The 23,958-nt window shown below is 37.4% G+C and overlaps 1 protein-coding gene across 1 annotated transcript in view; it reads left to right on the forward strand.

Annotated features, from left to right (window-relative positions):
- TNKS (tankyrase) overlaps window positions 1-23,958 on the forward strand; it is a 207,771-nt gene that overhangs the window by 148,332 nt on the left and 35,481 nt on the right. Inside the window, exons 12-17 of the mRNA XM_077772826.1 lie at window positions 5,033-5,204; window positions 11,669-11,748; window positions 15,188-15,333; window positions 17,360-17,525; window positions 18,992-19,211; window positions 19,494-19,603. Coding sequence (XP_077628952.1) covers window positions 5,033-5,204; window positions 11,669-11,748; window positions 15,188-15,333; window positions 17,360-17,525; window positions 18,992-19,211; window positions 19,494-19,603 — 894 coding nt within the window. The remainder of the gene's footprint in view (window positions 1-5,032; window positions 5,205-11,668; window positions 11,749-15,187; window positions 15,334-17,359; window positions 17,526-18,991; window positions 19,212-19,493; window positions 19,604-23,958) is intronic.

Consider the following 23,958-nt stretch of genomic DNA (forward strand, 5'->3'; position numbering starts at 1 on the left):
GAAGACTTTATCCTTCATGTGGCAGTTTTTTCTTTATTATTGTTAGTCTCCCTTGACATTCCATTCCTACAGCCCCGTCTGCTATCATTATTAAGTAGAACTTAAGTCCCAATTGCATATTGGTATTATTAATGCCTAAAAATGAAAGGTTTAATTCAAAAGTGCTTTTTTTTTCATATATAAAAGTACTTGCTATTTTGTCATTACTCGAGCGTCTGTTAAATGTGTGGAACATGGAGAAATTTCTTTCAATTGTTCGTTTGTCTTTATTGGACAGATTTATTTATATTATATGTAAGAAGAAATTGTGTCAATAGTAATTGGCATTAAGTGGGCTTATTTCTCACACTGAAAAGCGATGAAGAGTCTTTGCTCACTTTGGGGAAATATGTTAGCTCGTAATAAAGATCTGATTAATGCTATTCAAGAGGTGGACTGATAAGCAGTTGCTATTAGCCCAAAGATGTTAAAATGCTTTCAAAGCTGTAGATGTAAAGTATCTCTTATCGTTCAGCTGTCTGCAGTTTGAACATGTCAACGCAAAGAGCAAAAGGGCCAATGTCTCAGAGACATTTTAGTTACCAGTAACAGATCAACTGAATCTAGATTAAGCACAAATGGAAATCTACTTCTATAAATGTATGCTTATTACGTTTCTGAGATTACCCATATTGTTATCCCATAGAAACAATCTACAGGAATTGTAGCTGAGATCTACAGAAGACTAGAACAAGGAATTTGGAAACTATTGAGTACCTCGACTGCATTCTCTATCTGTGTGTCTGTCTCTGTCTCTCTCTGGTCGCTTGGGTTTCTTTTCTGTGTTGGTCTTAGGTCATCTGCTTCATTCTTTTCCTGTTTTACTTCTCTATGGCTTAAAAGTGGGCTTGGTAGCCCCTGTTTTATGAGTCTTTGGCTTAAAAATCTAACACCTGCAGCTGTTGTCTTTCCTGAGTCTCAGAGGAGAAAGGGAGAATCTGAATGAGATTGCAGTTTGTTCCACACGGCCATTGGATTGGCTCCCACCCATCCAATCAGCTCTGCTCAGGGGGTTGTCTCTCACACAGTTAGGGCACATGAGAAGGTGAGTGCCCTTTTAATAAAGCAAAGAAAATACATACCATTATAATATATCTCTTTTGTTAAAATTCCACACGAATTTTGAAGGTTTGCAAATAATACACTCGAGGTCAGCTAGGAAATGTTCAAGGATTAAGAACCTTTTAAAGTAAAATAGTGATTACTGTATCAAAATTTGAGCTAAGAATTAAATTATGGTCATTTTTGTCTATTTCATTCCTCACAGGAGAGGCTTTAAAGATGTCCATCCTACTTGGATAACAGTGCTCTGTAAATATCTGTAAAAACTTTAAATTATACTCTTACTACAGATAAAGTAAGTTAGTTATTTTCAATATTATACAATTCTGTCAACACTGGCATTTAAATTTTTTTTTCCCTTCAGATTTCTAGGGAAAGAAGAACACATATTTTCTGGTTAGAGAATATCTTAAGAGTCTGATGTTCACGTAGTATACACACTTAATGATTTGTGAACCATTTATTCACCAGCCATTTTTGAACACCCAGCTTGTACCAGGCATTGCACTTGTTACTGTGGGGTATATATGAAGTTTCAATTTGACCAAGATGCTCTCTTAAGGGCCTTAAAATCTAGTAATAGTCGTATCTACTATAGTCAACTTGAATATCTATCATACAAATTGGAAAGTGATATATATAGAAGAGAAGTATGGGTAGATTGCTATTCAGTGATCAGTTACTTCCACTGGTGGTAACAGGCTGGGGGAGAGATTGGAGACATTTCATGAAGAAACTAAGATTTCAGCTGGAAATGTCCAGGGATTAGATATATAGAAATTGGCAAAATACAAACAATATTTCAACTCACGACTCAATCAAGAAAGCAAAGGAGTTAGTCAGAAGTTATAATTAGTGAATCCAGTAGGTACTGAAAAAGGAGAATAATGAAAATCTTGAAAATACATGTTGGAGCGAGGTCTTGGTAGTTTCAATGGGAGAGTTTTTATTTTGATCTCATAATACTGGGGGAACCATTGGGAAGTTTTGAACAGGTAGGTGGCATGCACAGAATCCTGCTTCAGGAAGGTAAATACTTCCTAGAAAACTACTTTCTCCTAGAAGGCCAATTACAGAAATGTAGACGATGTTATAAATGTTATAATATGCCTGCCACCTGCTCCCTAGGTTATAGTCTGTCTACCAGGACATAGACCTATTTCAGATCCCTATCTTTTGCTCCTTTCTTGTAGATTTATTAATGCCTGTTATTTTTGTTTTAACTCTTCGCTTTCACTTTCAGAGTGTCCTGATTAGGGAGAAAGTCATTTAGCTAGACAATTCTTTAGCTAGAATTGTCATTCTAGCTAAAGGAAGACAGAGACTGGCTTCAATTCTCAGGTTACTTGAAATCCAGTTTAGATAGAGACATGCCCATGTTCAGCGGCTTAAGTAGAATTAAAATGTGAGTTAACAATAAATGCTTAATTACAGCAACATCACAGAACATGAGCACAGTTTTAACTTTCTACATTTACCAGTCCTCATCAAATGGCTGGAGTTTTTGTCAGCTAAACATAAAAAAAATTCATTTTATAAATTAACTCTGACAATGATTAATACATTATTCTGGTTTTTTTTTTTTTCGACTATTCACAAGATATTTATGAAGCTCCATGAAATGCCCTAACCTTTTATATTTCTTGGGATGGAGAGGGTAGAGGAAAGAGTGACATTGAAATGGAAGTCATAATTTCTGCTTTTAAATAGCTTACAATTTAAATAGAGCATCTAGCACAGAGCCTGATATTAGCAAGTCCCTAGTAAATGTTAGTTGCAAGACTTCTTTGGAGGTAAACAACCGGGTTCTAATTTTGACACCTATGTGCGAGGGTAAGGAGCATGAGAAGAGAATAATCGCTGGGTAGAGAAATGAGAATAGGCATTAGTGCATTCAGACAACCATCCAAAACCGAGAGGGGGAGAGGAACAAGTTCATGTAAATATTAGACAGTGATGATTTTTGCCCCAACTTGACTCCATGAGTGCATGCTCCAGGGTGAGTGGGAGAGGGAAGGGAATCTGCTGTTTTCTGTATTGCACTCCGTTTCACCATGCATATGCAGTGGGAGAACCCCCCTCACACAGAGTGTGTTCTTACTGTTTCGAGGCACTCTATGTCTGGTGTTCAGTTGATCTGTTCACGCGTTGAAGGTAAAACTGAGAAACCTTATGTCTGTCTCTGCCATTGCATTGCTAAGGTATTTTCAGGGATAGTATTGGCCAAAGGCAAAGATTACCTTTTACAATGACTTTAGAAATGAACACCTTCATAAAATGGGGTTCCAGTGTAATCTAATAAAGCTGGAGCGTAGCAGACCTATCAAATTGTGGTGAAAAAATAAAGTAGGAAGGAAGATAGTGTAAAAGTAAATTACAGATGGTCTTAAATGACATGCTGAAGGATTTAGTTATTTGAAGGCACTGGAGAGTCCCTCCGTTTGAGATGAAAAATAACTTTAGATAATATCAGTATTTTGGAGTAGTAATTCTCAAACCATGTTACCGTGGTTTAACAAGCTATATTGAGGATTTCTGTCACTCTGATTAAATAATTTAGTGAGTTTCTTACGCAATTTCCAGGAAAACATTAATGACTAGAATATTCCCAATTTTAAGTTTTTCTCCTGTGGTGAAGTAACAAAGAAATGTTCATAGAAAAAGTCAAGAACTTTAGTTTGGGAGCATATGTTTTCCATCAATACATGGTAATGGCTGTGTTTTTATGTTGTGTGTATAAAAGGTCGCTTTTCCACTAGCAAACGAGATCTAACTAAATATGTCAGTATTTCATGGCAAATTTTGTGAAACACCATTAAGAATTTAGATGAACCTTTGCTGGAACAAGTGTGACCGCCTTACTCATAATGAAGAAAGACTAGAGACATGGAGATCAGTTGTCTTAAATCTTTTCTTTCCTTAATCTTGTATTTATTTGGTGAATGTGCATAAATGCTTAAAATAGCCAACTAGCATATATTTGTGAATTCACTATACATCCTTAAAAGGAGTTTTCTAGAGGACTCAGAAAACCTATATAATACAATCCATATCCTCAATAGCCATAAATTTAACTTGGTGAACAAAAACGTCCCCAGTGGTATAATTTGTAATATAGTGCTAACTTGACATGGGTATTCGGAAAGGCAGTAATCATCAAGCCTTTAAGCAATCAAAGAACACTTCCTAAGAGAGATGAGACTTGCGCTGGATTTCATAATCCAGAAAGGCTTGTCTGGAAGGAGCAGCATGTACAGTGAACAGGGACGGTGGTCTGATTGGAATAGAGTGTATTTACTGGGGCCTCCTGGAAAACAGGTTTGATCAAATTATGAACGTGATCCCAAAGCATAATGTTGTCTTAAACCGTCTTAAAACTAGCTATGTGATTCATCCTTTATAACTCCTCAAAGTTTGTTTGTTTGTTTATAACTCTTCAAAATTTTAAAAACGGAACGCGTGAATCTTTAAATATTTCTGGAGGGCAGGTGTTACTTTTTGTAACTGTTTGCTTACATATCCTGTCATCTTTAAACCACTGGAGCAATTTTGGTAAAACCCATTCATCCATAAGTATTTAATGCGTGTCTCAGATGTGACTGGCAGTGCACGCCAGAGTCCCACTCTCAGACATCTTACTTCCTAGTTGTGGAGGGGAGTGGCCAGGCATGGAAGATGGACAAGAAGACAGTCCATTCAGGGAAAGGATGAGTATGTTGTCATTTGTATTTGTAAGGTGGTCAGAAAAGGGTAACTTTTCAAGAAAGGGATATTGTTTCAGAAGCAGAAAACAAAAGTTAATAGTGAATAGTCTATGGCATTTTTCAAAAAAACTTTGACAATTTATTTTTCTCATAGGAATGTATTTGCTAGGGTGTAAAAGGGAACAGTCAGTTGCTCAATTCCGTGTGCTCACGCATTGATCTTTCAGATGAACGCACTGGACACCCTCGGTCAGACTGCTCTGCACAGAGCTGCCCTCGCAGGCCACCTGCAGACCTGCCGCCTCCTGCTGAGTTACGGCTCCGATCCCTCCATCATCTCCTTACAAGGCTTTACGGCAGCACAGATGGGGAACGAAGCCGTGCAGCAGATTCTGAGCGGTGAGTCCAAGCAGATAAACGGTGTGGTCTCAGCTTCCCGTTTCACGGCACTCATCTAAGCAGGCTAACCTTTCACTGCTTGCTTTAAGTAGCTCTTCCGAACGCTTTCTTTGCCTGAGTATTTCTCCTACCTCCCCTTGCTCACAGTTTGTGACTGAGGCCCTTCCTATCAGGCTTTTTCGTGGAGTGAGGTAGGTGTCATGAGGAGACATTCTCTTTTTTTTTCAATTTTAAATTGAAAACCTGACTCATGGGTGTGCCGATCAGAAGTGACTGAAGGCTCATATAAACAGTGTGGAATTACAGTAGCTCTCAAATCTGTCAAATAGAGAAAATTAGAAATCATTCATATGGTGATGATCTTTAATTGATTGTTCTTACACATGTGATAGCCTGACCTGCTTTTTTGTAATTCTTAACTTCTTTGTCCCATTATGAGATTATCTTGGTTTTCTTCTAGCTTAAATGTAATTATGAAGTCTTGCTGAACGTTAGTGCCTACCTAGAACAGCGTGAGATGGTTTACCTCTTTAACTTATTGAAGGAGATCAAACGTAAACAGATATGAAAGTAGATTAGTTTCCCAAGCCTCCAAGTTAGAGGAAATAACACAATCTAGCCATTAAAGAATCATGAACTAGATACAGAATTAATTTGGTATAATTGACTCTTCTTTCCCATCCCTTTTATTTTGTCTGTGGGCTCTATCTGCTCTAGAACGACATAACCGACTGGAAGAGTTAAATGGAGAAGGAAGGCTACAGACTAGGAACCCGAAGTTCAGTTGCTTTCTCCTGCCTGTAACCCAGTAGTTCTTTCTTCCGGCAGCACAATGCCCCTCTTTTCGTAATGAATATTTTATAATATCCCCTTTTCTTATACAGAAATGAAGTGTATAAACAATGTGACCTAACTCTACGGCTACCTTCCAAAAATCTCATATTAAATGCCCTAACTATAATATAGAGAATGACAGTAAGTTACACTAAAAGAGTTTATACTTATTGTAATAGTAATAGCTTGAGCAAAACTACACCAGAAGATAAAAATATACCCACAAATTTATGAAGGGTCCCCCCCAAAGTACAACACAGTTGAGCATCAGAGCTGTATACTGAAATAGGGAACTTTCCAGACTTGTGAGCTCATATGTGTTAGAGCTGAATCAGAGCTAACCAGCCTCCTAAGAGAGTGCCACATTGTAAGAGCTAGTAATTAGGATTTACTTTCCTCAAGCTAATTTATTGGTGTATAGTGTCATAGAACTCCAGTCTTAGATAGCTGATCTCGAGACAGTTGAAGTAAGACCTATAAGACACCTTTACTATCAAAACTAAGAAGATCTTAAAGGAATGAAATGTCCTGTTATAGGATTTCAAGCTTTAAACTATGAAAAACGTGACTTCATTTAACTTCCTGTTTCTACAGAGCAATAGAACATTTACTTAAGGTAATCATGCTTTGACTAGGAAATAGTTCTGCCTTCTCAGTAAATTCTAATATAATTTCCAAAGGCTGTGATTTTTGTTCAAACATTCTAAATTTTTTTCTTACGCTTTTTCCCAAGAACCATTTAGTGCTGAGTTTTAAGTTAGTTTCTTTAAATTATAACCATAAATCAGGCAAACAGATAGCTATCATGTTAAAATTTCTAATAATACTCTGCATGATTTAGAGATAATTGACAAAATGGAGAAGAAAGGATTGAATAAATTAGGCAGATTAGATTCATTAATGTTTTTTAAATGTCTTCTTAATCAGTGCAGTTAGAATATATGACTTCTGGTAAAAGATAAAATTAAATACTGAATCAAATGAAATATATTATTCAATTATTCTGATAATTCTTCTTAAAAGTTTGTTTGGAAGATAAAACACTGAATAGGTAATTAAATGCTTAACATAGGATATGCCAGAACTCTTTGGTTTAATTTTTAATATTCTTTATTGATAGGGAAAAATAATACAGATAGTAGAATTATATGATAAAATCTTGCCCATCGAAAGGATTTGAAATGGGAATTGTTTTTTGTTTGTAAGAGGATACAATTTTTTTTATTTTTAGTGTTATTAGAGAGAGCACACACGCATGAGTGGGAGAGAGCAGCAGAAAGAGAGAGAGGGAGGGAGGGAAGGAGAGAGAATCTTAAGCAGGCTCCGTGCTGAGCAGGGCTTGATCTCACAACCCTGGGATCATGACCTGAGCTGAAATCAAGAATCAGTCACGCAACCAACTAAACCACCCAGGCACCCCGAGGATAACAATTTTTTAAACTAATATTTCTATGAGTAACTTGTGTATCTATAGTCAGTGGACCATGTACTAGCTGGACTTTTTGATTATACCTAAATTTACTAATCCAATTTCAGGTTATATCTGTGATGACTTCTAAAAGAATGCATCAGTCATATAGGATGTATACCAGGTTATTGGAGTACTGTTCTGGGCAACATTTTTTTAAAGATACATTTAAATAATAATGCTGCTACCAGGTTTAAGATCCAGTTTTAGAAACCTGCACTTCTAGCTCCCAAGTCAGTTATTGCCAATAGTTTACATTAATAAAGTTTGAATTGGGGGCGCCTGGGTGGCTCAGTCGGTTACGTGTCCAATTCTTGGTCTCAGCTCAGGTCATGATCTCATGGTTCATAGGTTCAAGCCCCACATCAGGCTCTGTACTGACAGTGCAGGTCCTGCTTGGGACTCTTTCTTTCTCTCTCTGTGCTCCTTCCCCACTTGTGTGCTTGCTCTTTTTCTCTCTCTTTCTCTCAAAATAAATAAATACTTTAAAAATAGAATAAAGTTTTAATTGTAAACTGTTGGCAATATTTATGTCAAAATTAATGTCTGATAGCTTTTTTATAAACCAGAATTTTATTTATTTATTTTTAAATGTTTATTTTTGAGAGAAAGAGGGAGAGAGACAGTGTGAGTGGGGGAGGGGCGGAGAGAGGGAGACACAGAATCCAAAGCAGACTCCAGGCTCCGAGCTGTCAGCACAGAGCCCCATGCAGAGCTCGAACTCAAGAATCGTGAGATCATGACCTCAGCCAAAGTCAGACGCTTAACTGACTGAGCCACCCAGGTGCCCCAATAAACCAGAATTTTAAAACATGCTTTCAGAAGATTTGACTTTTTTCTCCAGACCTGCTTTCTCTATATCTGCTCTGTCCAATATAGTAGCTACTAGCTACATGTGGCTAAATTTAAATTAATTAAAATTAAATAAAAGTTTTAAATCTGTTCATCAGTTGTCCTAGCCACATGTGACTAGTGGCTACTATATTAGCATAGATAAAGAATATTCCCAGCATCACGATAGTTCTTTTAAATAGTACATTTAGGCTAGACCTTGCATGAAATATTCTTTTCTTTTTTTTTTAATATTTTTATTTCTAGGGGAGAGAGAGAGACAGCATGAGCAGGGGAGGGTCAGAGAGAGAGAGGGAGATACAGACTCTGAAACAGGCTCCAGGCTCTGAGCTGGCAGTCAGCACAGAGCCTGACGCGGGGCTCGAACCCACCAACCGCGAGATCATGACCTAAGCGAAAGTCTGACGCTTAACCGACTAAGCCACCCAGACGCCCCAAAATATTTTTTTTTAAATGTTTGTTTATTTTTGAGAGAGAGAGTGTGATGGGGGAGAGGCAGAGAGAGAGAGACAGAATCTGAAGCAGGCTCCAGGCCCTGAGCTATCAGCACAGAGCCTGATGTGAGCTGCAAGATCATGACCTGAACCGAAGTCAGATGCTCAACCGACTGAGCCACCCAGGTGCCCTAGCATGAATTATTCTGACTGTATATTCCAGTATGATTATTCCATTACTTTTACCTAATTATTTATAGAGGTAAGGATTTGGGGATTTAAAATAGCTAAATTAAACACTGAAATCCCCACTTACATTTGCACATTGAAATAAGTCAGTAAGACCTATTGCCAGTCCAGTTAACTGCCAGTCTACAGGAGATTTTTTTTTTTTTTTAATAATAATAAAGTGCCTTCAGCATTTGAAACTTTAAGTTTGGGTCGTGTCCTTTCCTGTCCTGTCCTGTCCTAAATTCTGGTGAGCCAGAATAGAATTGGAGAAAAAATTAGAAGTTTATCTTTAGCCTTTGACTCTAGGTGAAATCTTTAATTTCATACTCTGCAAAAGCCAGTGTGCTTACAAAGGAATTTACTAATACAGTACTTCGACTCTCAGCTACTCTTCTTTTACCTATGTAAAAACTTTTCACTTCATTTTTATATCCTTTCAATTCTGTTTCTCTTTGTATAAAGCTCCTGGAGTGTATATATATCCTTGCAGCTACTACTTTGGTCCCATTGTTTCTAAAAATGAATCTCTTCTAAGCCTGTTCAGGATTTATAATGGATGCAAAGCTCTACAATTTCTATAGTAATTAATCAATATCTTTAAATAGCTACCTTCTACTCTTTGACAAGGAGTAACAATTTCTCCATAGTTCTCAGAAGTATTTTTATATTTGCATAAAAATTTTTGCTTTTTTGTAAAATTATAACCCTTTGCAAGTAGTCTGTATCAAGACCAATACTCCAGTTAGAAATAATTCATAGAATTAAAACACTTATCCATATGAATTGTATCCTTCAAATGCTAGAATCTGAAAATACCCAAAGTTCTAACTCTATATACATAAACAATTGTCATTTCATTTTGTTGAAGTGGTAAACCAAAAATATTACCTATAGATATCCAAAGGATGTTTCAATGAGCTTCACCAACCTCCCGAATTACTGTCACAGAGACGTGACTCACCCATCAATGCAGCAATACCATACACAACGAGAAAGGAGGCAAATGAGACAACAGAGAACAGGATAAAGGCAACCAAAGAAAGAGCAATGGTGGGCCAGACACACTGACCGCAATATAAAATAGCGCGGAGGTCCGTTCAGCAAATGCTTTCTGATGAGCAAGACCTGATTTCTTTCCTCAACAGTTCTCCAAACTAATGAGTAATAAACTCTCATCTTAAGAAAAGTACTTACTAATGTTTCAAAAATGTACTTCATTATATGAAATACTCTCCTTTCCTCCCTTTAATCTTAGCATTTTATCTGCTAAGTATTACCATGACTAATTAAACACAGTTTAACTTTTATGGAAGAGTTCTCATACCTTATGCTATAAAAGCCACTCTTCCTGAATGAAGCACTTTAGAAAGAGCTGAAGTTATTCTGAAATCTAAAACCTTTTCATAGCATCACTTACTCTTCCCGTGTAGACAGTGGACTCAAGAAAGGCTCTTTGATCACAAGATAATGTAGTCTTAAATCTGAAAGAGGATATAAGGGAACTCAACACTCACTTTATTGGTGTGAAAACTAAGCTGTGAAGTGATTTGGCCATCATTACCCTTAAAATCCAAGTCTCCTAGACTTCACTCCTTTTGTATTAGGTGAGTGTGTATACATATGCGCATTATAAAGGCCACATGTAATGTCCACAAACATATTTTGAGTGACATATTTGTGCATTGTTTTCTTTAAAAAATTTTTTATTTGGGCCAATATGTAATGAATTTTTGGTTTATATTAATCAAAACACTTCATTCGTTAACCTCATACTTTTCTAGACCTAACGGCCTAATCTGATTATTCCATTTGGCATTTGTGTCATGCCTCCCAATTGTTCAGACATTTTTAATTGCATTTCCCTGAAGCCATTCAATAAATATGAGTTAATGTGAATTTTAGTATACTGATTATATTTTTTAAGATCATTAATTTTAGGAGTAGTACTTCTGTTTCATATTGAGAAAGTTGAGTCCAAAAAGAAAAAGGCTAAGCATTGAGTACTGAAAAGTTGAGTGGTCTTTCCCTAGGTTTGCACAACAGAATCAACAGCAAAGCTTTTGCTACAGCACTTTGTAAGACCAAAGTATCATAAAGATGTGCTTGATACTGTGTTCTAGGTTTCTTTATTCCCCTTTGCCAAGTTTTGGCCAGAAGATTTGAAGGCTAGAATAGTAGGGATGGAGAGGATTTATGTGTCTTTGAATTTATTTAAATGTAGCTTAGGATAGTGGTGCCTGCGTAGCTCAGTCCGTTAAGCATCCAACTCTTGATCTGGGCTCAGGTCACAATCTCACAATTTGTAAATTCAAGCCCCATGTTGGGCTCTGGGCTGACAACATAGAGCTTGCTTGAAATCTGTCTCTCTCTCTCTCTCTCCCTCTTTAACCCCCTCCCCGCCCTGATCTCTCTCTCACTCTCTCTCAAAATAAATACTTTTTTTTTTAATGTAGCTTAGGATGAGATGGATGTTAATCGAAATAAGCCGCTTTTTTCTTATCTGAAAACAATTTACAAAAATCTGTAGATTAGATCTCAGGAATTTCTGACCCCTTAATCTCTTTTTCCATTCACCAAGTAATTTTCCCTTCTTAACTCTGTGATTCCTTAAAAATTAACACTAATCTTTCTTCTCTTTTATTCAGAAAGTACACCTATACGAACTTCTGACGTTGACTATCGACTTTTAGAGGCATCTAAAGCTGGAGACTTGGAAACTGTGAAGGTAAATCAGTGCTTTTCACATCTCACGTGGCACAGTTGAACTTTGCTAACCAATTCATTTTAAGCTTCTAAGTGAAACAATTAAATTCCAAACAATAAAAGGGAAGAACCAAGTCGATCCATAAAGCAGGAAGATTTCCTAGTCTGTGCTTTATATCTATTAAACCAATTTTAGTCACTTTTCTTCTGATTATATGAAAGCTCTTTTATTTTCAGTTACATTAATGAAACTGTTATTTTTGGCCACATTTGTAAATTTCCAAGCTAGTTCAAGCCCAGGTAATATTACTATAAATTTCAAAACAATTTTTGAAATTTCTGAAATTTCTTCAGCTTTTCCAGGAGACTCTCACAATTGCTCTAGGAAAGTATTCTTATGATCCTACAACCATTTGGAATTACTTATGTACAGAGGATGGATTTTCTTTTCTATGTAACTCTGCTTGCCAGGAAAATTTTAATAGCCTTTATTTGTGGTATAGAAACATGGTTATAGATTTATGAAATAATAGTCTGATCTTGAATATTTTTTTTAAAAAAGCACTCTTCCTATCTGTAACCACTCCTGCAGGGATGATAGAAAGAAGCAGCATTTGGTTCTTGGTTCTTTGTCTTGTTTGTAATCTTTTTTTTTTTTTTTTTAAGAAAAGCTAATGTGAAATTGGCACTGATGGCCATAACAGGTTAATTTTTACAAACTAAACTTTGTCACTTCTTATGAAGTAACCTCTTTTTGTGGTTTTTAACAAACTACTTTTAGCATTCTTACTGCTGTGTATTACTAGAAAATGACAGCAAATGCTTTCAAGTTCTGTTGCCTAGAAATTTTATTTTTGTTTCAGTATGTGGCCATTTCTAACATCATTTCCATCTTACATGAACATCTAAATTATTTGAAGGAAAATAGTAAATTTTATTGTAATGGCCACTGGGGAGAAATTTTAAAATTCTCTTAGATCTAAAATTATGTACTTTTTTTCCCTTAATTAAAATTACATACTTCTTATCATTTGAAATGTATCCTAATAAAAGAAAATCTTTAGGGGCGCCTGGGTAGCTCAGTTGTTTAAGTGTCTGACTCTGGGTTTCAGCTCAGGTCATGATCTCCGGGTTCCTGGGACCAAACCCTGTGTCGGCCTCTGTGCTGACACCACAGAGCCTGAGCCTGCTTGGGATTCTCTCTCTCCCTTCCTACTCCTCCCCTACTCGTGCGTCACACACTCTCCCTCTTGCGCACTCTTTCTGCCTCTCAAAATAAATAAACTTTTTAAAAAAATCTTTAAATAGAAAAGTGATTAGGACTCCTTTTCTGCACCGCAGCATGATAATCTCGGCTCCAGACTTACCACATGTGCCCATTATCATTAAATTAATAGTTTAGTATTTTCCATATATGTAGTTTTTAATTCCATATGTTCTGTATGTACTGATAGGCAAATATACCACAGCTTTCAGGTTTCCTAACCATTCTATTCACAGTAAAGGCCAAATATATTTGTATAAATGGAATGGAAGTGGAAGAAGAAAAGCACAGCACAGATTGAGAATTAACTGGGGTGGGTTGCTTTCCCTCGAGACTTCAGACAGTATCTTTTAAAAAATAGGATTAGAAGCAAGGCTGTCTGCTGAGTAAAGTATTTGAAATTATGGAGACCAGGTGAGAAGGATGCCAGGATGCTTTGGCATTCAAAAGGTAAGTGAAATTGAACAGAGAATAAAGAACGTCCAAATATTAGAAATCAAATATTCAATAAGCAGAATGGGCTTTTATTTTTGTAAGCTGGCAAAATGAGGTGTGCTTTTTTCCCGACCTCATCCCTCTTGCCAGTATTCTCTGCAAGGAAAAAAAAAATGAATTTAGAGTATAATAGCCTGAAGAAACACCAGCAGCAACACAAAGCAGCTTTAATCATGTAAGATACCACTAGAAGGCGTTTGCTACCAGTGTTTGTATCCTTTCTTTTTACTTTATGTATTCATTTATATTTCATTTTGTTTTTTGATTCTATAGTTTATGTATTAATGTAGCCACAGATTCACTTGTCAGTGAGAGGGTACGATATATGACCTGGCCAGGTGACAATGACTCCTCAGAGTTTAGAGTCTGGGGCTTCTCCACATAGAGCTGATGAGATCGTAGGCTCTCTCTCATGGCCCAGACTTCCCTCTGGCATGTGAGCCTTGTACCACCTGAAAAGCCTGTTTCTACTCTCCCAACATTGAAGGTGCCTACCCAGTAAGTCTGCAGAAGCAGGTGCCTTCCAGGTTCTTAGTTTTTATATAATGATAGCTCATTACAGTGGCAGGAGTGGCAGCAAGATTGTCAAATGCCTGGAAAGCCCTGCCATCATACCTCATAGCCTAGAAAATGTCACTGTTCTCTCGGCTTTTTTGACTTCTTCTGTTACCTTTCTTCGCATCACTTCCCTGAATGCGGGTAATTAAGACAGTAAGCAAAGATAGAGCAGAAAGATCAAGAGATGACAAATCAGGAAAATCGGGTTTGAGTCTTCATTGTACCCTTGACCTTGCCGACTCTATGAAAAAAGACAAGCTCCTTAGCCTTTCTGAACCTTGGTGTATTTATCCATAAGGTGGAGATGATGAGCAGCTTCTCAGCTAGACAGTAATTCTCTCTCACTGAAAGAATACGAGATGCTTTGTAAATTGTGGATTATTATTCACATATTATTACTATAATTCATCTATCACCGCCAGTGGCACAGCCCACCAGCCCTCCTTTGCGTCCTCCCACTGCGGTGTAAGCAGACAGAATGGAGCTTGTGCTGAAACAGTAGCATTTGGAAGGAGGTAAAAGGGAAGGCGAAACACCAGACCATGATTGGAATCAGTCTGACTCAGAGTCAGACAGACATCGCCCAGAGATCAGGTCAAGCACTGGTGACTGCCTGGCATGCTGTAGTGGGGCAGAAGGCCGAGTGGGTAGTCCAGGCAGACGTAATGCAGTTGCCCTGGAGGCTCTTAGCTTGCCACATCCGCAGAGATGGGCACTCTGGGTGGTTCTGCAGTCAGTCGGGGTTGGTCTTGCTCCAGGAAGGAATGGCTGACAGCGTGCGGAACCGGCAGACACGCTGTGGCAGTCAGTCTCGGAGGAAAGCCCTGTGAGGATAAAAAATGAAGGCATCATTTGCCTTGGAAATTCTTACTTTATTATGGGTTTAGTTCTCTTTGATTAGGATTTTGGCCAGGAAATGATGGGGAAAAAAAGATTAAATTACTCTGTAAACAGTAAGAACATTTGTAGACACTGTGAAGCCAGGCATAGTGCTGAGTTTTAAACATGACTTGCATGATCTAATCTTTGGAAATAAATATTCATTAGAAAATTACAGTGTATCCAAGATGCCTGCGGTATTTTGGAGCAAAACCTATGAATAAATACTAATGTTCTTTGTGTGTTTGTGTGTGTGTCACTAAAGCAACTTTGCAGCCCTCAAAATGTGAATTGCAGAGATTTGGAGGGTCGGCATTCTACACCTCTGCACTTCGCAGCAGGCTACAATCGTGTGTCTGTTGTGGAATACCTTCTACACCACGGGGCCGATGTCCACGCCAAAGACAAAGGGTAGGTGCTAGAATTTAGCTGTTTGGGACTTGAAAACTGTTAAATTTTTTTGAAGTCTCAGATTTGTTTCCCTGTTAAAAAAGTGATGCACCTTTTTTAAAATGTAAAGCATTAATAGAAACGTACACTCAGCATATGTTTGCACGTATAGGAGGATTAGGAGGAACTTGACGGAGGAACAAGGGGGAGAAGAAGGGCGGAAATGGTGGGGGAAAGGGAGAGAAGCAAACCATGANTTCTAGATAAAAATTTTGTTGTAATCCTCCAAATTTTTTAAAAGCATAAATCAGTGAGTATCGTGCTCGTTTTTAACATAAGTGATGAGGCCATTTCATGCAGCCCACTTTGTAATTTGCTTTCTCACCCAGTAGTAGATCTTGAATGTCTTTCCATATCAATACTTAATTGTTCATCTCATCTTTTTAATGCCTATAATAGTATTTTATTGTATTGTATGAATGTGTTTACATCATTTGTAATTTATTGTTTGTCCTTTTTTGTTTTTGCCATTAAAAATGTGTAATCTCTTCCCAAAAGAAGCCATCCGTCCCAAAGTCATTGGTATTAATAGACACATAATTTTATTTTTACTAATTCAGATATTCTGTACTTCTCTGTTAGTTTACTAAATTATTTTAATTTATCTAGTCACAGTTTAAAGCAGCCATGGCAGCTAATTAGAAATGTAAGAAGGAAGTTTTAACTGAAATGAGCTTCCATATTCTGAGTTAATTTCATATCATCTCAAAATAGAAATAAGCAAGCACTTTTCTGTGCAATTACATATCAGAGTACTGTAGAATTAAACCATACAATTTAGACTTAATTAGCCATTATGGATTTATCCTTTAAAAGGGACACATCAGACTTGAAGTTTGTAGACCACTGGAGAGCAACCAGCATTTATTTCTACTGACCATTTTAGTTAACACTTAGTATTTTTGATCTCAGAATATTAAAAAAAAATTGCTGCTCTCTAAATAAAAAGGCGTTTGATACCTTGTTTTGTCATGGTTTAAGTGCAACATAAGCATATCCTTCTGTTGCACTCTCTTTATGGGAACAGCTTTTGTATTCTTTTAGATGCCAAGTGCCTCTAACCAGAGCTTAGACTTACCTCAGAATACTTTGTTCATGAGCTGAGGCAGCTGGAGTTTCTCACGCAACTGGAGTTTATGGTTGGTGTCGTTATTTTCCTCACCAAATACTACGGTTCCTGTATCACTTGCATTTTGAGTTTTCATTGCTTGACACCTAAATATTAAATCTTGCATAGAAGCCACTGCTGAATTATTAGGAATTCAGAAATAAAAACCAAAGACAAAAGGTAGAACTTGCCTAAGTAAATCAGTTACATTTTATTGTCTATTTCATAAATAGGCATACCATTTTAGGAAAACCCAAATGAAGAAAAGCTGACTGGATGAAACCAGATTATTGATTATTATTCCTGAAATCACCTTGTAGTATTGCTTTTCATATCAGCAGGACGAAACCTGAATTGAAAGTATTATGATGGAGGGGCTGTCGGGTGGCTCAGTCGGTTGAGCATCTGGCTCTTGATTTCAGCTCCGGTCCTGATCTCACAGTTTGTGGGTTTGAGCCCCATATCAGGCTCCCTGCTGGCAGTGCGGAGCCTGCTTGGCATTCTCTCTCCCTGCCCCGCCCCTGCTTGCACACTCTCTCTCAAAATAAAAAAAAACTTTAAAATTTTTTTAATTAAAAAATATATCATGATAGAACCTTTTCTCTGGGTATATCTGTATGTATTCGAAGCACAGGATTGCTGTGAAATTTCTATCCATCACCAAGAAGCCAGGGAAAATCCTTGTATTGAAAGGGGTGTTTTTGAAATTCTTAATCCTGAAAATAGGTGACTGTATCTTCAAGACCCAAGGGGAATTCTTTCTTTTTAAGTGAGTGTTCAGTATAGTCACCGCCAAAGAAAAATTACATTATTTTTATTATAAGTGTCATTTTAATGCAAAGCTGTTACATGTTTTTAAAATACTTTTCTTTCGTTTAGTGGCTTGGTGCCCCTTCATAATGCTTGTTCATATGGACACTATGAGGTAGCTGAGCTTTTAGTAAGGCACGGGGCCTCTGTCAATGTGGCGGACTTATGGAAATTTACCCCTCTGCATGAAGCAGCCGCTAAAGGAAAATATGAAATCTGCAAGCTCCTTTTAAAAGTATGTAATTTTAAAAATTATAAAATATCAAGTAATTAATTTAATTTTTGGTTAGTATGTAAAATTACATCAAAGTAAATTATTAAGTACAATAAGTGCTGTAGAGATTGCTTCCATTTTCTGTTTTAGGGGGATATTTAAGTGTGATATGATACTTACATAGCTTTGAATAGTGTCTGAAGTATCTTTCTGATAAGTTCAGTTCATCACAATTCATCAAGGTAGGTTTTGGAAAGAGATGCATTTATTTGCATTGTTTATACTTATGGCATTAATATCAGAAAACATAGTTCAAGGGAAAACAAGTTTTTTGATCAACTTTGATTTTTTTCTTAGTAGCTATATTATTATTAACAAATTCATTGCTCATTATTAAACATTAAACATATATGTCTTTTAAGAACCTTAATACTAGATTTTTATTAAAATACAAAGTAATCTTTAAACAAAGGGATTCATATAAATTTGGGGAATAGAAACAAAATAGTAGAAACTAATAGTTATATGAAACTAACTTACAATTTTGTATTCTTTTTAAATTGAAAGATGTAAAAAATGATTAGACATATATTTGTGTAGTTTTCTGTCTCTTTTTTTAACTAAAAAAACAACTTATGCTGGTTACATATAAATAGATTTCTTGCCTCACCACTTTTATGCCATCAAATATATTTTTATGAGTCTTAAGAATAATAATGTATTTGATGCCCATTTTTATCTTCACTGGGTGGTAAGAAATAACTTCCAGGAAAAACAAACAAAGAACTTCCAGGTCACTATGAATTCACTGTCTGGTTTGGTTTATTCTGAATTTCTCCAGTGGGCTGGTAGCAGTTTGTCAGGCCCATAATAAAGATCCTTGACTTTTATTCATTTCATGTCGCAGGTATAGATGACTCAACTTTTAAAATCAAATTAATTGTTAATACATTTATACCTAATTTTTTGTGAGGTGTTAAGACTTAAAATGAAAATAGTAAAAAAATAAGCAGTCTTTTGTATTGATTGTATTTAGAATTAAGTACTTTTTCCACCAGTCTGTCTTCCTCTTCTTACTTCCTTCTCATGATATACACTAAATATCTTTATATCACTTAAATCTGGTCAAAAAGTAATATCCAGACCATTCTTAAAAGGAAAAGGGGTTTCCAAAGACAGCATGCTGTCTGAGAAAGTATATGACATGACACATTAAAGGTGCCCGGCCCCTTCCCGACTTCACGATAGCCATTGATCCTAAGACTTGGACTTTCCATTGAAAAGTAGTTCCAGAGCTGATCCACCATATTACTAAGAAGGGAATTTACAAAGTAAAGCCTGGTATTGTCCCTGTTTTTCAAAACACATATAGATACCTTTCCTTAGGTGAGAGAAGGTGAAGTTAAAAATTTTAAAAACCTTAAGAAAGCTACTGTAGAAAATACCAACCCCACTTGGTTTTGTTTGTCTTATTGTCATTGTTTTAGCATGGAGCAGACCCAACCAAAAAGAACAGAGATGGAAACACACCATTAGATTTGGTAAAAGAGGGAGACACGGACATCCAGGACTTGCTACGGGGAGATGCCGCCTTGCTGGACGCGGCTAAGAAAGGCTGCCTGGCAAGGGTGCAGAAGCTCTGCACGCCGGAGAACATCAACTGCAGGGACACCCAGGGCAGGAACTCGACCCCTCTGCACCTGGCAGGTGGGCACCACAGCACCCCCAGGGCTTGCGGCGCTGCCTCGGGTACCCGACACAGCTCCCAAGAAGATGAAGAACATGCTGGACAGAAATAGGAAAATGCTTTCGATTGACATTATTTTATATAACATCTTATCATAAAGGCTCTTAGTCGTGTGAGAGTAGTAGTAGCTGTTCAGTAAGCCGAAAATATTAAAATCGTGACATTTTCCAGCCCTTGTTATTTATATGCAAAGGTATAGATAGTTTTTTCATCTGACATGTTCGCCTTTTCCACTCTAACAGCAGGCTACAATAACCTGGAAGTGGCTGAGTATCTTCTGGAGCACGGAGCAGATGTTAATGCCCAGGACAAAGGCGGTTTAATTCCTCTTCATAATGCAGCATCCTATGGGGTGAGCATGCTACCTTTCAAGTCTAGGAAACTTCACTGATGTTTACTATTTTATCAAATACATACTGTGCATGAAGTAAGCAGATGTCTAAGCAACACTGTAAGTTAGCACAATTTTAATCTTACTGTCTAGAGTGTGTCTGGACTTCCCAGTTAAGCTTAACTATGTTTTTGGTCAAGGGCCATGCCCTTTTCAGCTCTCTGTTCTCCTCACATTTGTCTAGCACAGTAATAGATGTATAATGGCTACTCATTTAATATTTATCATTACAGATAATAGATCCTAGTAGATTTTAGAAACCGTAAGACCCAGGAGGCTTTTTATTTGCAGGCATGGAAACGATGCTTGCTTTTGTTTGTCGTCCACATCTTAAAACATGCAAGTAAAAGGTGGAGCTCGTGGTACGTGTGGGTTCATAGAATTTGATTGAGTAGCTAAAGCCCTACAGTGAGAGTCCAGAGCCGTTCTCAAAGCACTCTGACTGTAACCATCCGCTGAAGGAGGATGAGGAAGGGGAGTGTATTGCAGTGCCTTGATGACCTCTGTTGGTGCCTTGATGACCTCTGTTGGAACTGACTGCCTGGAAGTCACCCAGGCCCACTCAGGCCCGAGTCACACAGGAATAATCCCACAGGATGAATGCTCATGTGCTTGTCTGTTCATTCACTGAATCCCCGTCGACTGTAAAAACCCACAGATGCCCGAGTGTACATACCAGGGGTTCTCACAGCTGGAATCACTACTGATGAGGACAGTCTCTGGATTTGCAGAAGCCTAACAAACTATTAAGTAAAACCTAATCATTGGGATTTCCGTATCCTCTTATTCTCTTTCCCCCTTGCCCTTCATAAAGAATGTCCTCATCTTCTCATATCCCCTCTGCAAAAACCAGTATTTCAGAGAGATGACAGTCTGAGTGGGAATACTCTTAAGAAAAACGAACAGTCCAGTTTTGAGTTGCACAGACAGGAAAGAAAATTATTATACTTCCAAATGTCACATAAATTAATTGAAAGTTATCAGACTTACTACATGTATCATTAGTACTGAAATCCTCTTGAAACTGTAGTAATCTGTCCAAAGATGATTATCTTTAATGAGATTTTTTAAAATTTTCCTTTAACTTTCCTTCATATAAGATGCCCAGTTTCACTGTACACCATGTTTCTCCTGAAGGCCAGGTATGCTAAGTATTTACTGCTAACTTCCTACTTATGCAGTTATGTAGAATTTCTTTACCTCTGTGTGAGAACTACAAATATGTATCATTTGGAGATTAATGTTCACTTCTTAGCATGATCCTTCTCTCCATACTGTGTTCCACTAATCCGTTTGCTAAAGCCTCAGTTCAGAGTTTCTAAAGCAGATGCATTCAGCAGAACTCAAAGCAGAGTCTTTGGAGTAAGGATAGGTGTGGCAGTAGAAGTAGTTCTTGCCCTGACTTGATAAAGCTTACACTGTCAGTTGTGTGTAGACCACATAGATCCATGTGCTTTTCAGTGCATTTTATACATTGTGGCTGTGGATAAGCTCTGTCCCGTCAGTTTTCCCCTGTCACAGCCGTCGCAGCTGTCACAGAGAGCAAAGAAAGTAAAACTTGCTTGGAAAGTAAATAAAGCATTTTACCTTTTAATTTCCATCCTCCTGATCTGAAAGGTGTATGAGATGTTACTTACACATGTGTCATTTGGTGACTCGTACGATGAGAGAATCAAAATGTCCAGTGCTCTCTGTCTTGTGGTTAATGGGAAGTGCGGTGCGCAGGTCAACCTTGTCTTATTTCCTGTTCCCTGGAAGCATCTTGCCATTAGCTGAGGGAGGTGTCATGTAATCAGGGTCCAGAGCAGAGACCCACTGTTCTGTGTCATAAACTTACTTCACTGTCATCCATCTGCTCTCTCCTTCTAACTCCATGGGAGAAAAATAGTGGACGTTTTTTCGTTTCATTCTCTCTTCTCATACTATCCTGTGTGCGATCACATCCCTGTGATCCCAGAGATTTACATCTCTGTGTAAATGAAGGTAATTTATCGAAGTAAAAATGAACAGAAAATTCTGCAGGCTGTGTAAAGAGCATGTGGTACAGGTTTGGATCAACATGGTTTGTCCCATCCTCCTACTAAACAATGTTAACAGGCTAGAAAATGTGTTTATAGTAGTTATTTTTACCTCATTGTGTAGGTGGAGTTTTTGAGTCATTAAAAGTCCTTTTGGTATTAACCTTATAAATTCAAAAATCAACTATCTGTGAGTTAATGACTATGTATTGTTATTCACTGAAAGCTTTACCTTTGTGGTTTCTTGAGCTTTCTTTTTTGCCATAGATTTGGCATGTGCAACATGTACCCCCTCCCAGTAACATCCCTTAGGATTCCCACAGTGATTCTCAGTTGACGGTAGGTAAGATCATCCCCGCCATTGAGAATCTCTGCTCTACAAACTAATTTGACCTAATGCAGTTTGTATAGTGTTTAACCCATTGTTAATAACCATATCAAGTCGGTTTTTATCTCAATCTCAATTAGTAGATTTAAAACAAGGACGAATGTTGAACACAATATAAAAATTTTTAAAGCTACTTTGTCTTTTAACTGAAAGGTAAATATAATTATATTTTTATTGTCTGGATATATAAATCTCTTTTCTTTCAAAAGTCCCTTTTTATTCATGTTGCAATGAGTGTTGGCTGGATATTTTAATGAAATCATAGGGCTCTGGTCCCCATTTCAGTCCACATTCCTCGGTTAAGGGGGCAAAACACTAGTTACAGTGTATTCATCCCAGTGATGCCCAACCTGGCCTGACTGTATGGTGTTTATGATAAACTGCCCTGAAGTAACAGTTTTGTGGAGATTTTTGTGGTACTTCATATGAAATAGAAACTGCTAAGTTAAAAATAAAGCTGTTTGCAGAATAGTTTTGGGTATAGTGTTACCTGGGTATAGTCCCTGCTTACATGGCTTCTCGCTGATACTGTACACTTTGCCATTGTCAACTCTTCAAGAAATGACTCTTGAGTTTTAGTCCAGCAAGCCCTTGCAGGCAGCCGTGTATAATGGAAAGACCTGAACCCAGGATCTGAACATCTGCGATCTAGTCTTTAGGCGTTTACTCAGTAGCCCAGCAGTCTTCAGGAAGTGCCTTAATCTTTCTGATCCTCAGTTTTCTCATTAGTAGAACTCAGATACCGAGACCTCCTTTTCGGGGTTGTTGTGACTTTTAGATGAGATCATGCATGTGGAACGTGCATTCTCTAGCCTAAGGCACTCTAAACTCTGGGCTAATAACTCTTCTTATAAGATAACTCGCTCCCCACGGCCATCCTACTAGTTAGAATAAGGGTATGTGTCACTCTGACATCGCACAGTCCTAGGAGTAATGTGTGTGCTTGACCAGCTCGGTATCCCTGTGAAATAGCCACAGACTAACCGGCTTCAGTAGGACATAATGACTGGTAGCCTGGGGATAAAATAATCATGTGAGGTGTCTGTGAAATTACATAAAGCTACTTAAGCTGTTATTTATTGGTAATTATTCTTTGACTTGTATTTTACCTTTTTTTCCTCTAGAGAGCTCAGTCTGCTGTCTGTAGATCTTTAACCATTTTATACAGAAAGAACTTTGCCACCTCAGTTTTTCTAAGCAGAGAAACACGTAGTTTAAGAAGTGTAAATAAAAGGTAGAGATTTCATGAGAGTGTATATTAATGGTAATATACATTATCCTGTTTAGTGTTTTGTATTATAATGCCTTATATTTTTAATATATGTTTACACAAGACAGTTCATTTTTCTATTAATAAATGTAAGACCTCGATATTTATTTACTGCAAAGCATGTGATTTTCTGTTACCTCATAAATCAACTTGCTGACTTTTTCATTTTTCAGCGCTTTGTCCAAAGTGTATAATATTGGGCGGATTTCATGACATTCATACAATTAAATGGCTCTAACTGGAGCCCAAGCATGTTTCTCTTCTCCCAGCTTCCCAGCTTTCTAAAATTAAATTAAGGCCCTCACAGTATTTATGTAGTATCTGTCACTTAAAGCATTCTGTGTTTCAGCTGGATTCTGAAACCATGTTTAATTGGCTCTTTCTTCTGGAAACATTCCAGCAGAGTTCAGTTCCTTTTCTAGACCTTCCAGTTCAGTACTTTGTTCTTATAAATGGCATAGAACTAAGCTGTAGCTTATTTATTGCATTTGTCAACCTCAAATTTCAGTTACTGTTTTTGCCCCCGTGGTGTAGCCATATAGAAGACTTAAGAATGGTGTTTTTTGTCTACTTTGGTAGTGATGCACTCCTTCCTGTTTATTGCTCTTTCACAGGCTTGTCAGCAGAGTTAACAAGCATG

Source organism: Crocuta crocuta, unplaced genomic scaffold, assembly GCF_008692635.1.
Source record: "Crocuta crocuta isolate KB4526 unplaced genomic scaffold, BGI_CrCroc_1.0 scaffold140, whole genome shotgun sequence".
In the NCBI taxonomy this organism is placed as follows: Eukaryota; Metazoa; Chordata; class Mammalia; order Carnivora; family Hyaenidae; genus Crocuta; species Crocuta crocuta.